Source organism: Eleutherodactylus coqui, chromosome 3 (genome assembly GCF_035609145.1).
Source record: "Eleutherodactylus coqui strain aEleCoq1 chromosome 3, aEleCoq1.hap1, whole genome shotgun sequence".
Lineage (NCBI taxonomy): Eukaryota > Metazoa > Chordata > Amphibia > Anura > Eleutherodactylidae > Eleutherodactylus > Eleutherodactylus coqui.
This window is the reverse complement of record NC_089839.1, coordinates 8,815,400-8,829,493: the sequence shown is the minus strand read 5'-3', so window position 1 is coordinate 8,829,493 and position 14,094 is coordinate 8,815,400. Positions and strand designations below refer to the sequence as shown.

Below are 14,094 nucleotides of genomic sequence, written 5' to 3'. Positions count from 1 at the left end.
GCATCTCTTATAGGTGGTTAGGGTGCATCTGCTATAGGTGGTTATAGTATATATCCTATAGGTTATTATTGCACATCTCCTATTTGTGGCTATAATGTACATCACGTATAGGTGTTTATAGTTCATATCTTATTGGTGATTGATTATTGTACATTTCCAAAAGATGGTTATAGGACACTTCACATAGATGGTTATATTACATCTGCTATAGGCGGTTGTAGTAAATCCCCCATAGATGGTAATAGTGCATCTCCTAGAGGTGGTTATAGAACATTTTCAATAGGTGGTTATAGGACATCTCCTATAGATGGTTATAGTGTATTTGCTATTGGTGGTAATAGCGCAGCTCCTACTAGTGATTATAGTGCATCTCCTATAGTTGGTTGCATCTGTTATACATGATTATACTACATCTCCCATATGTGGTTATCGTACATCTGCTACAGGTGGTTACAGTGCATCACCTAGAGGTGGTTATAGTACATCTTCTATCTATCTATCTATCTATCTATCTATCTATCTATCTATCTATCTATCTATCTATCTCATATCTATCTATCTCCTATCTATCTATCTATCTATCTATCTATCTATCTATCTATCTATCTATCTATCATCTATCTATCATAACTCTGACAACCCCTTTTAGGCAAGAAATCGAAGAAATCGATCAAATTCAACACTGTATCCTCATAAATAAACACATATAGGTAGAACACAGTTTTCTTTTTTATCTAGTAGAATGATATTCCTACTGAGCAGTAATTTGCATTATCCTGTGCAAACTTAAAGACGATACAGTATTGATGATATTATCCCATTCTTGTCCTACCATGGAGTCTATTGTGTCTCAGTAGCGGTGCGGTCTCCTGAGGTGTGTGCTCTGTGTGTGTGAGGAAGGGGGGCACTATTAGTTTTGTGTTTACCTGTACTATTTTTTCTTTATCTTTCTTTTGTTTTGTCTTGACAAATAATTTACTGAATTGCTCAAAAACCATAATAAATCTTTTATTTACAGTATTTTCAGTGCAAGGCGCAGGCTGCTGCAGATGATGATGTGGACATTACACCGGCGGGGGCGGCTTCACATTTTATAGGAGGCATCTACAGAAGAACACACTGGGGGCATCAGCCTAATGTACCCATATAGAGAAGAAGACGGTCCTTTGGCTGCACAATATGTCTCACCTACGGCACAGTGCCAGTGCTGCTGGATTCCGCAGAGGATGGCGAACTACAAGTCTCAGCACGTCCTTTAAGTTCGATGTTAATAGGAACTGCTAGGTAATAGTGCCACAACTGTAAAATCATTTAAAGAATTTTACAGACTTTAGTTAATCTTTAAAATATATAAGTACCATGTTGAGGGAATCTGGTAATTTACAGCGTTTCAATTAGGAACAAATTTTGTTTTGCGGAGCCCTATGCGGCAGACAATGGAGGCTGAAATAAGGATCGCCATCCCTACACTTCAGACTTCATTGTCTGTATGCAACAAACATTATGGTCTATATGCGAAAATATATTTCCATACTATATAAGAAACCTGTTAGCCGAATTAATGAGTCTTTTTTTTCTCATTCGCTGTGTGTTTCGTATGAAATTTTGCTTTCCTATCTCATTCATTTATTTTTTTAAATAATTCGCAACCATTCTGGGTAAAATATTCGATAAATCCTTGTACATTCACTAATTTGTCGTGTACTGTGAGAATTGATGACTATTTTAGCTCTTGGTTCCCCTGCGGATGGGTATGAAATTTGTAAATACTAAAACTAATCCTAAAAATATACAGTTTTTTTTTTTCCATTTTTTTAACTGTCCAGTTGGGTAAATTCGGAAATTTGCGTTTTTAAAACTGCTTCCTATTGGATGTCATTGGTATTTGATGCAGCAGTTGGGGGTCATTAAAAATTTCATAAGTAGTCTTTTTCAGCCCACAGCAACTGCATGGGTGTAGACGTTGCACAGCCAGAACTGATGTTACTGCCACCATTAACTGCCCCCAGTAATGGTCACTGTTGATCCATCCCATACATCTTCACAGTGTGTCCCCTGCGGAGGAGAGAATGACCATCATTCATAAGACCAGTCTGTCACTCAATGTCCCATTATTAGTCCTCTAGATTAATGCAGAGAGGGGCTCTGTGGGTTGGGGAGTCTCTGGACAGGGGACAGCCTGCTGTGTGGAGAGGTCAGTGGTAGAGGAGGACTTGATTACACTGGTTTGCTGAGGCTCAGAGCCACCACCTTCAGTCCTTTCAGTGTCACTTGGCATCATATCAAGCAGGTCAGAGTCACTGGAGTCACTGTCCCCATCAGATCTGTAGGGACTATTACTCCTGTCTATGTCCACTTCTCCTGCACAGGGGGCTTCACACTTTTCACTGTCTTCCTTTTCTTTATCCTTTTGTGCTTGAGCCTCTTTTGAATGTCTCCATTTCATGCGCCTGTTTTGGAACCAGACTTTCACCTGAGGACACAATATGCAATTAATAAAAGTAGAACCAAAGCCCGTATGCCCATGTATCTATATTCTTGCATTCACCTTCTTTAGTGCGATTTGTAAGCTGTAAAAACTCCAATTGCAATGCATTTATATACCACCAAGCTATGGAAGCAACAACTGCAACTCCCATCATGTCCATTCTGATGTATCAGGAGGCAGCAGGTGCTATACATCTAGCAGCACACAGATGACACAGTACAGTGCTGGCGGCCTGGTGGGTCTCATTGTCTGATAAGATCTCCAGGCTGCAATCACTGCCCAAGGAATATAAACTCAACCCAACAGGGAACATTACTTACTAAATATGTCAATATTGTCCCCAGGAGGATAAGATAATTGCAGTGCTGGAAATGGAGTTTATAAATAACTGGCTGGTTGGGAAGTATCTCCAGTAATAGCAAGTCCTACAGGAAATGGGGTGCATGCTACAAGCAGATCATTTCTTAGAAAGCACCCCCTGCAGTAATTAGCTCATAAGAATAGGGTCACCTTCTGTAATTTAATCACTTATTTTAGGGGTTCAATCTACACGGATAACAACTTATAATGTAATGATAACTTTTGTTTTTCCTAAATGCACCCTCATTCAAGAATGAGGTTACCTGTTATGTAATCGTTCTGTACAAAGGTGTTAGTACTGCACGAAGGAGATTTTAACTTATGATGGTCACACAACTTCAAAATAGGGTTTCTTCTTATAAGAGGATCACCTGCAGGAATGGGGTCACTCTGATAATCATATAACTCCTGCATAAATGGGGTCATTCTTTATAAAGATTCCACCCTCGATAACTAATGTCACCCTATCAGACTAAACCTCTGCAAAAATAGGGTCACTAATTAAAATATGTTACCCTTACTAAATGGAGGCATCCTTTTTAATTATATTATCCCTACGGGAATGGGAGTCACCTCTTTATAAAAATCTCATGGCTGCAGAAATGGGGTCTCCTCTTATGATATCACCCCTACAGGAGTGGGGGCACATAATTAATTCACCCTTGCATAAATGGGGCCACCTTTTATGATGATACCATTACTGCAAGCAAAGGGGTTAACTCTTGCATAAGTATTTAATCTTCAATAGAAATTGGGTCACCTGCATTAATGATAGCAAAATTACATAAATGGGGTCACCTCCTATGCAGATTTTGTGTCACCCCTTTTATATTACCCCTGCAGGAATGGGGGTCACCTATTATAAATAATTCTTCCATGCTTAAATGGGGTTACCTTTTATAATGATTTCACTACTGCAAGCAAAAGGGTCAACTCTTTCATAAGTACCAATCTTCTACAGTAATGGGATCACTTCCTATGCAGAGTTTGTGTCATCTCTTGTATATCACTCCTGCAGGAATGGGGTGACTTCTCATGAAGATTTCATACTGCAGCAATGCGGTACCCGCTTATAATGATATCACCCTTGTAGTGATGGGGTTATCTATTATAAAGAATTCATGCATGAATGGAGTCACCTCCTCTTTAGACTTCGAGTTATCCCTTTTATACTGCTATCGCCCTTGCATGAATGGGGTGACTTTTCATAAAGATTTCACAGCTGCAGCAATGGGGTATCCTGCTACAATATCACTGTTGCAGGACAGAGCTCACTTATTATAAAGAATTGGCTCATGCATTAATCGGGCCACCTTTTAAGATTCTTTTTTACTACTAGAAGTAATATAATAAGTCACCTCTGCATTAATGGAGTTACCTGCATAAATGATAATACATTTACAGGAATGGGGCCTCCTCTTATACAAGCCTTTACCATGCAGATCTGCTGGTAATACTTGTGACACAATTGAAGTAAATCTGGGGTTCAACCTTCAGGGTAAATCTCAACTGAAAAGAAGAAAAAGGAAAGCAGAAGTCCAAGCTTTCTATTTTGGGGGAGGGGCGGCTAAACGATTCCCCTTTCTACTCCCTGTATTCTGGTTTCCCATCACATTAACTCTGCATTGAGCAATTCAGAAGAAAGATTTTTAGCCTCTCAGACTTTCAATTCGTTTTGTGTCCAAACCATAAAATTGCTTCACATATACCACAAGTGCAGAAGATCCGCTCATCTCTCCTTCATCCATCCTTACATCTCATCAATCCGGTTACAAAGAACAAAACCTGATTTCACTTCCCCTCAATAGAGAGAATTTCACAATCGATTATACAGAAAACCTTCTATTTCTATGTAACAGTCGTCTTCGTCACAAACACAAGAGTCGCGCCGTTATTTTTCCATTTCCTTCTATCTGCAACTGTATCTTCTACATTAACCCACTATTCAAGTTATGAACAAAAATAAATAAATAATATGAGAGAGAAGGAAAAATAAAGATTAACGATATGAGATAATTAAATAAATAGATGCGCATAGATAGACAGATGATATGAGAAAGAGGGAAGGAAAAAAAAGAAAGAAAGAGAAAGAAAGAAAGAAAGAAAGAAAGAAGGAAAGAAAGAAAGAAGGAAAGAAAGAAAGAAAGAAAGAAAGAAAGAAGGAAAGAAAGAAAGAGAAAGAAAGAAGGAAGGAAAGAAAGAAAGAGAAAGAAAGAAAGAAGGAAAGAAAGAAAGGAGTATTATAAAGAAACATTGATCACATGAGATAAAAGGAAAGAAAAAAGGATTAACGATATGAGATAATTAAATAGATACGCATAGATGAACAGATAATAAAAGACAGAAGTATTATAAATAAATAAATAAATAGATAGATAGATGATAGATCTGGGATATAGATAAATAGATAGATAGATAGATGTGAGATAGATAGATGTGAGATAGATAGATAGATAGATAGATAGATAGATAGATAGATAGATAGATAGATAGATAGATAGATAGATAGATAGATAGATATGAGAGATAGATAGATAGATAGATATGAGATAGATAGATAGATAGATAGATAGATAGATAGATAGATAGATAGATAGATAGATAGATAGATAGATAGATAGGAGATAGATAGATAGGAGATAGATAGATATGAGATAGATAGATAGATAGATAGATAGATAGATAGATAGATAGATAGATAGATAGATAGATAGATAGATAGATAGATAGATAGATATGAGAGAGAGAGATAGATAGATATGAGAGAGATAGATAGATATGAGAGAGATAGATATGAGATAGATAGATAGATAGATAGAGATTTTTTTTAACAAGAATCACACACATAAACTGCTGATTGTTCAGACCTACAACTTCCTCTTCCCTCTAAATCATATTGTTTGACTTCTCATTTCTTTTGTGCTGTATTTATAGCATTTATAATGTTCTGTATAATAGCTTTATTGTAAATTCACCACATCAGCCTGCATCAGATCTAGTGATATGCCGATATACCACACAGTGCCTTCTTCTTACCTGGGCATCAGTGAGGCCTAGCATGGCTGCCAGCTGCTTCCGGTCAGGCTTGGTCACATACTTCTGTACCTCAAACCTCTTCTCTAGCCCTTTCCTCTGTAGATTAGAGAATACAGCTCTGGACCAGGATCTTTTCCTCTTGTAGGTCTGGGGCATGGTGTCCTTGGTGAGCACTGCATAGGGACCTGGGAGGAGGACAGAACCAAATTCAATATAGAAGTCATGTAAAACCTTCACAGGTTGCTGGTAGAGCAAGTAGTGCAGTCACACTATCATTCATCATTACCATCCATGAACTGAACAGAATGGGATCAAATAAAGTTGACAACATTATAGTACAAATATTATCCTGCACTAATGTATGAATTCAAACCAAAGCTAATCATATAATCCAATGATCTATGGTGCATAAAATAGAACAGAACCGCAGTATAAAATACGTAGCTAATATAAGAAAATAATTCTACAGAAATAAAAAATATTTCATATTTTTTTCTATTATTTTTATATTAAAGCAAAAAATCTATTATATTATAATCTGGACAGGGTGTAATGAGGCCTCATAGAAAAATGAACTACAATAACCTTATAGCTACAGGCTGTGGGGGAATTGGGGATATACAGTAGTTAAAAAGTTAATTAATAGTAGATAAAATTATATTAATGAATCAGATCTAATTAATGGCTCTCAATGTAATAGTGACTCCAAGATACAGTGTAACAGAATGCTGCCCTGGGCTGTGAAGGGCGTGAGACTAAATCTCAGATCTGATATAAAGGGTTAATACTATGAATAATAGGGAGAGTAGTACCTGGGAAGGTGTCCTGGAAATGCTGCTGCACTGAGCTCCTCTGGTTTGTATTGAGTTGCCCCAGGATTGAGGGGGTCTCTGTGAGGGGGTCTAGGGAGGCGAAGAACTGCCCGGCTGTGGACTGCATGTGGGGGGCGGCATGGACCCCTGACTGGCGGCCTGAGCTGATTAATGAGGTCAGATCTGTGGTCAAAAAGGACAGAGCTCTGTTATAGGCTGCAGCCAATACCTAGATACATGTGCTGTATATAAGCACTCAGCCACATATATGTTACAATGTACTGTATGCAACTACCGAGCACCTCCAAACATACAATACAAGACGCAACAACTACATATCATGTTCTGTATTATATATATATATATATGTGTGTGTGTGTGTGTGTGTGTGTGTGTGTGTGTGTGTGTGTGTGTGTGTGATTTTATATATATATATATATATATATATATATATATATATATATATAAAATCATGCTATTTCTGCAATTACGGAAACCCTCTACACATACTAGACACAACAACTACATATCACTTGCACAGTATCTAAATATACCTAAATGCAGTAGAAGTATCTCACAGGTCACGCATGTAACTACTGAGCCCCCCTATACTCAACAACTAAAGCATCCTTACTTTGCAGCAATATTTCCACACTTTCACGCAGTACTGTATATTCCTAACATTACACACACACACACACACACACACACACACACACATATATATATATATATATATATATATATATATATATATATATATATATATATATATATATATGTGTGTGTGTGTGTGTGTGTGTGTGTAATGTTAGGAATATACAGTACTGCGTGAAAGTGTGGAAATATTGCTGCAAAGTAAGAATGCTTTCAAAAATAAAAGGCATCTGGTTGACTCCAAATTTATTCAGCCGCAGGACAACAACCTCAAACATTCAGTCAGTGTCATTAAGAACTATCTTCGGTGTAAAGAAGAACACGGAGTCTTGGAATTAATTATATTGCCTCACAAAGTCCTGATCTCACATCATCCAGTCTGTCTGGGATTACATGAGGAGACAGAAGGATTGGAGCGAGCCGACATCTACAGAAGATCTGTGCTTCGTCCTCCAAGATGTCTGGAAGAACCTCCCTGCCGAGTCCCTTCAAGAACTGTGTGCAAGTGTACCGAGAAAAACTGATGCTGTTGTAAAGGTAAAGGGTGGTCACACCGAATTTCGATTTGATTTACATTTCTCATTTGTTCAGTCACTTTGTATTTTGTTAACTGACAAAAATAAACACTTCTATTTCTGAAAGCTTTCTAACTTTGCAGCATTGTATCTACGTCTGCCTAAAACGTCCTCACAGAAGTGTAACCACTGAGGAACTCTAGACTCAATAATTACATATATGAATCATGTGATAGATAGATAGATAGATAGATAGATAGATAGATAGATAGATAGATAGATAGATAGGAGATAGATAGATAGATAGATAGATAATGTTGTGTATGCAATACGAAGCCAGTCTAGACCTAACCTCCATATATAAGTATAAAGACTGCCCCCCACCCCCCTCCACACAGACTGGACCTCTTATATATACTGTATAACATAGTTATCATGCAGTCCCCGGCTCTAAACTCCCCCAGCCCTCTTCCGTTATAGGATTTGTATATCGCTGTGCACATTCTGCACCTACAATCACAAATCCTGGCATTCTGTACTAACATAAAAACGTTAAAAAAAAATCAATAATACACCGGATCAAATATTTACTATCTGTTATTCTACACATTGTTCTCATATGGCTATCATCATTTATGAAATAAATCCCTGGAGAAATAAGAAGCAAAAGTAGAAGTATATTCGTGTGAAAAGTATTTATTATTATTACGATTATTATTAACAACAGCTGTAATAATAATCATATTTAATTTAGAATTCATTTAATTTCTGTGCTTGTTATTTTACATAGAAATTAGAAACCAGGAGAATATGTCAACTAAAAGGAAATAATCTCTGATTAGAAGGAGGCTGAAATTAGTAGTAAAAAACGAATTAATAATGGAAATAATAAGAGTTCCGTAATATAATAAACAAAAACTAATAATTACAAAGTAATAGTAAGTAAATAAAATAATAATATAATTTCTACCCCAGAGAAATCTGAAACAGCTGAGATCTGAATGATCTGTATCAGTGATGTTCTATATAATGATGGAGATTCCTCTCTTTTATATCCCCAGAGAGATCACAAAGCCCCGCTGACCCTGCAGATCCTGCATCTTCCTCTGCGGTGTCATATATTGGACCGTCTGACTGAGAGAAGCGCCGATTATATTTCACCGATCTCTACCAGATAGGAGTCACATCCCTGTACCGTCTTATTAAGGACGATTATAGGGACACAATTTACACAGGCGATCTATGGACACTGCTATTCTCTGCTACATTTCATACATGTTCATATTATATGTATAGAATATATATATATATATATATATATATATATATATATATATATATATATATATATATATATATATATATATATATATATAAAATCAGTAGTTCTAGTACTATGCAGAAGTTTTATATATATGATGAACATATGAAATGTAGCCCTAAGTAATAATGTACATAGATGGCCTCCGTTATATATATACACACACATTGAGTTACAGATGCTACTGAGTTAATGGAAAATAATAAATTCGTAGCAATTATCCAAATGTTTCGTTTCCAGGTTGATTATCTTCCAAATAATTAGTATTTTCTATTACTCTATCATTAATGTTGTACTATTGTTGATAATGTCGGTTTCGCACTACTTTTAGTATTAGCATTGCTTTGCTCAGTGCAGATTATCGCCGAGTATTTTCTATTGACTTTTCCTTTTTTTAATATTATTTTTAAGCACCTTTCATGTATAAACTTTTTAGTTACAGTAATTATATTATAGGAACCTCATTACTAAAATTTTCCAGACATTGATGAGCTTCAAAGCAGAACGCTGAATAAATGGATATTATTTCTATCAACTAGATGTACTTGATATAGATGGCATAATGTAATTATGTATAAGAATATTCAGCACAACATGGCATCAGCTCCCTCATCAATATATACCCACAATACAGATAAATAGATAGGTAGATAGATAGATATGAGTTAGTTCTCTCCCGAATAAAGGAACATTATTTGCAGTTACTATTCCGTTTTTTCCAAATTCTTTACTCACCACATCTCTACATTTTCTATATCGGTGATCACTAAGTTTGTACAGCTGCAGCAGAGCTGAATGTTTAATATTAACAGTTTTGTGCATTGTAACAATGAACTAGATGTACTTTTTATGCAATACGAAACTAAGCTCTGCTACATCTGACTGCAATATTTATAGATGATAGTCTACTTTATGTCACTTCTACTCATATATGTAGATGGTGACACTCCCTGATATTACATATATAGATGACTGCACTACCTGATATTGTCATCTGAATATATACATATATTTTACATGTAGCCAGCGGCCATACTTACTGATACGCTGATAATATACTGATATTAGAGGGCAGATGTAGAACCACATCCCTCAGCATGCAGACGGCCAAGTTACAATATGGAGGAGCTTTGCACAGGTAGGTGTGTGGGTGGTTGTCCATCAGTATTTTGCACCTGTGAAGTGTTACTCCGTATTACAATTTGATTGTCTGCATGCTGACAGTTGTGGTTCTACACCTGCCCTTGTATTTTGTATTAGTATATCAGTAAGTACAGCCGCTGGCAGTGATTTTTTGAACTGATATTTCCTCTTTTTGTGATTTGTTTGTAATATATTTTACATAGACTAAATGCCTCTAACTTGTGTAATCTACATCAGTGCTGCCCTGTAATATACTGTATATAGTATCTAATATACAGTCATAGCTGTCACCTGGATATCATTTGCTGAATATCATGAATGCCCTACCAATATACGATGTGTACATATAACATGAATGAATTTAGTTTGCATTTATTAATGATCTCTCAATGTATCATATATAGTGTTCTCATTTGAATATATGAATACATTTGCATATATAAATGAGTTCTTAGAATATAATATACAGTCATAGTTCCCACCTGAATATACGACTATAATTAGCTTGTTCACCTCTCACTATGTAATATACAGACAGTGATGTCATCTGAACATATGATGTCATCTGTGGCATTGCTCATGCCATAGTACATATATATATATATATATATATATATATATATATATATATATACACTAGACGTCATAGCTGTCACTATGTCATGATCATGTAATCACCTTTCATTATGTAATATACAGGTAATTATGTCATCTGCATGCATTGCATATATGTGACGTCACATTTGTCAATATATCATCATCATGTAATCACCTCGCAGTGTGTTTCCTTCTTTCACTTTAGGATCAAACTCTGTGGAGAGGATCCGATCGATTCCAAATTTCAGGTCTTTGCTGGAAGGAGCCGGTTGAGAGCCGCCATGCTGTATCCGAGGGTCGCTGCTGCTGCACAGTGGTCTGTGGGTCTGGTAGGGGGAGAGCCTATGGTGAAAGGCAGCAGCAGAGTCTGGGGTGACTGGAGTAGGTCTGAGGGGTGATCCTGCCTGCTGGTACTGTGCAGGGTGGAGGATCCCCAGGTGGGCTGCAGCTGCTGTCAGGCCAGAGGAACCAGGGGGGCTGTCAGGATCCCCAACGTGCAGGATATCAGCGATGCAAAATGAGGGCTTCTTCCCAGGGTCTAGTGGGGGGAATCCAGCACCCCCTCCTGCACCCCCAGAGCAATAGGCAGACCATAGATTGAAGTGAGAAGCTGCATAGAAGGGAGCCAGCCCAGTGGTATACATCTTCCAGCTTGGGCTCAGGAGCTTGCACTCTTCCTGAGGTCTCTAGTCCTGGATTTTGGAGGTCCCGTCTTCCTTAATAAGTGGCACAGCAGTCCTGGGATGTGCAGATCTCCGCTACTTTCTGATGGGGAGGATGGAGGACTCTGAACTCCCAGATGTGGAGTACCGGTAACTCCTAGATGGTGAGAATAAGGACCCCCGATGTTGGATTAGCCCTCAGCAGTCCCGGATGATGAGGATGAGTCCCCCCAACAAGTCCTGGATGAGGGTGAGGGGCAGCACAGTGCACACTCCGCTCACACAGCCTGCTAAAAGTTTGGCTGAAACTTTGGAAATCTGCACTGTACAAGAGTTTTTCCCCTCCTCTCTGATTGGCCACAAGCCCAGCCAATGAGCACAGTCTTTCCTCTTCTACCTCTAGCCACGCCCACTACCCTGTGTTTTCTGGCTTGAAGTCCCACTCCCTTCTCAACAGCAGCCAATCAAAGTGATACTTATCCTGGGACACAAACTGTAATGTTCCAAAACACTAAGGCGAGGCCTGAAGCTGTTGCATCGTATCCAGAGCTAAAGGGATACAATCTGCTTATTATATTATACTATGTTATAATAATCTATTACATTATATTATCTGATATCATATATTATTGTTTTCACGGCAGAACACACTGAACGATAACAAACATTTAATAAAACGTTTGCTACCAGCCCATCAATATTTACATCCATACTTAATAATGACATCATTCCTGCTTCATTAAACCACGGTTACTCCCGGACAGATGTGCAATTAATGACTGACATTCCAGAAACACTGAATGAATTTATTTACTTCATTCATTGAGTAAAATACTAATGACATGCAGGAACTTATAATGAGCTTTATATTATGTTACTTCATATAAAAATGTATTTAATGATAATCAGCATTAAGATTAATCATGAGGATCAAGTAATACTGACCCTGAAATCTCGGGAGATGAAACCTATCTATCTATCTATCTATCTATCTATCTATCTATCTATCTATCTATCTATCTATCTATCTATCTATCTATCTATCTATCTACCTATCTATCTATATCAGATCGATCGATCTATCTATCTATCTATCTATCTATCTATCTATGTATGTTCTATCTATCTATCTATCTATCTATCTATCTATCTATCTATCTATCTATCTATCTATCATCTATCTATCTCAGATCTATCTATCTCATATCTATCTATCTATCTATCTCACATCTATCTATCTATCTGTGTATCTATCTATATCATATCTATATATCTATCTATCTCCCATCTATCTATGTATCTATCTAATATATATATATTTATTTATTTATTTATTTATTTATATATACACCCACTATGTCTTCTATATTATATATATTTATTTTCAGTCTTATGCAAATGAATTTAATGAAAACACATGCTGCTCATCTCATGTAGAACAGATTGATGTGTTTTGCATTTAGACTCATTACTAGGATTTAATACACAGATTACACCACTTTGCGCTCCTGTTGCGCTGCACATTGAAGTGTCGCATGCACTTGTCGCAGGTCCTTGTGGCTGCTGAGCTCGGCGCTGCTGTTTGCTCCCCTACTGGTGCAGATAATAATCCAGCAGTAAGCAGCCTGTAAATAGCCGAACAATGGCCTCCTCTCGGCTCATCCTGTTTCCCTTCAGCCTCTTATAAATGAGCGGATTTTCCTGCTTTCTATAATTAGCGCCCTGTGCGGTATTTATGGAGCAGTCAGCGCTGATTATTTCTTCCGGAGAAGGAGCATAATAACAGGGCTCCCCTCTAATAATCCAGCGCTTCCTCTTCTAATATCAGCAGGCTTTATCTACATCAGCAATTTGCGCTAATGACGCAAATCCGCCCTGAGCAGCACCCGAAATAGTGCAAAAGAAAGGCAGCTCCCTGCACCGGCCGCGGCTTTAAATTTCTTCTTTATTACATGTCTGTGCCTGGAGAAGGAGAAAAAGATGTCAAACCCGGAATATAAGAGGGGTCTGCAAGGAAAATGAATACATGGAATCATTTCACTTGTGGGTTTTTCTCTACAAGCCCGGCAGGAGAATACAGATTTCTATATAGTATATTATATTATAGCAGTATTGTTATTTATATTGTGTTATACTATAGCATATTATAGTATGTTTTAGTTCACTGTAATTAGATGATGTTATATTGCATAAATGTACCTCGGCCACAGAATATTTGCTGTAATAAAGAGAAACGCTGAAAGTGGAATATTGTTGACATTAAGTTGCAATTGTGGAAGTGAAAAGAGAAAGTTTACAGTAACAGAAATCCAGATAAATATTGGCAATCGTTATAGTAAAATAGTGATAATACAGAAACGTAATCATTATCCATGAAAAAAATACATACACAAATAGATATGTGATAAATAGATATTAGCTAGATATGAGATAGACAGATAGATAGATATGAGATAGATAGATAGATATGAGATAGATAGATAGATAGAGAGATAGATAGATA

General features: G+C 37.1%; 1 protein-coding gene across 2 annotated transcripts; it reads right to left on the bottom strand.

The window, feature by feature from the left end:
• Nucleotides 1-987: 987 nt before the first annotated feature.
• On the bottom strand, nucleotides 988-11,901 carry HLX (H2.0 like homeobox). 2 transcript variants are annotated; one of them, XM_066595101.1, is made up of 4 exons: nucleotides 11,105-11,901; nucleotides 6,697-6,879; nucleotides 5,885-6,069; nucleotides 988-2,473 (listed from the first exon to the last, which is right to left on the bottom strand). In XM_066595101.1, the coding sequence occupies exons 1-4, from the start codon at nucleotides 11,571-11,573 to the stop codon at nucleotides 2,123-2,125; spliced, it is 1,188 nt and encodes a 395-aa protein (XP_066451198.1). In that variant the 5' UTR covers nucleotides 11,574-11,901; the 3' UTR covers nucleotides 988-2,122. The 2 variants fall into 2 exon arrangements, with proteins under 2 accessions (XP_066451198.1, XP_066451199.1); XM_066595102.1 differs by lacking the exon at nucleotides 6,697-6,879 and having other exon boundaries at nucleotides 11,105-11,900.
• Between the last annotated feature and the right edge of the window lie 2,193 nt (nucleotides 11,902-14,094).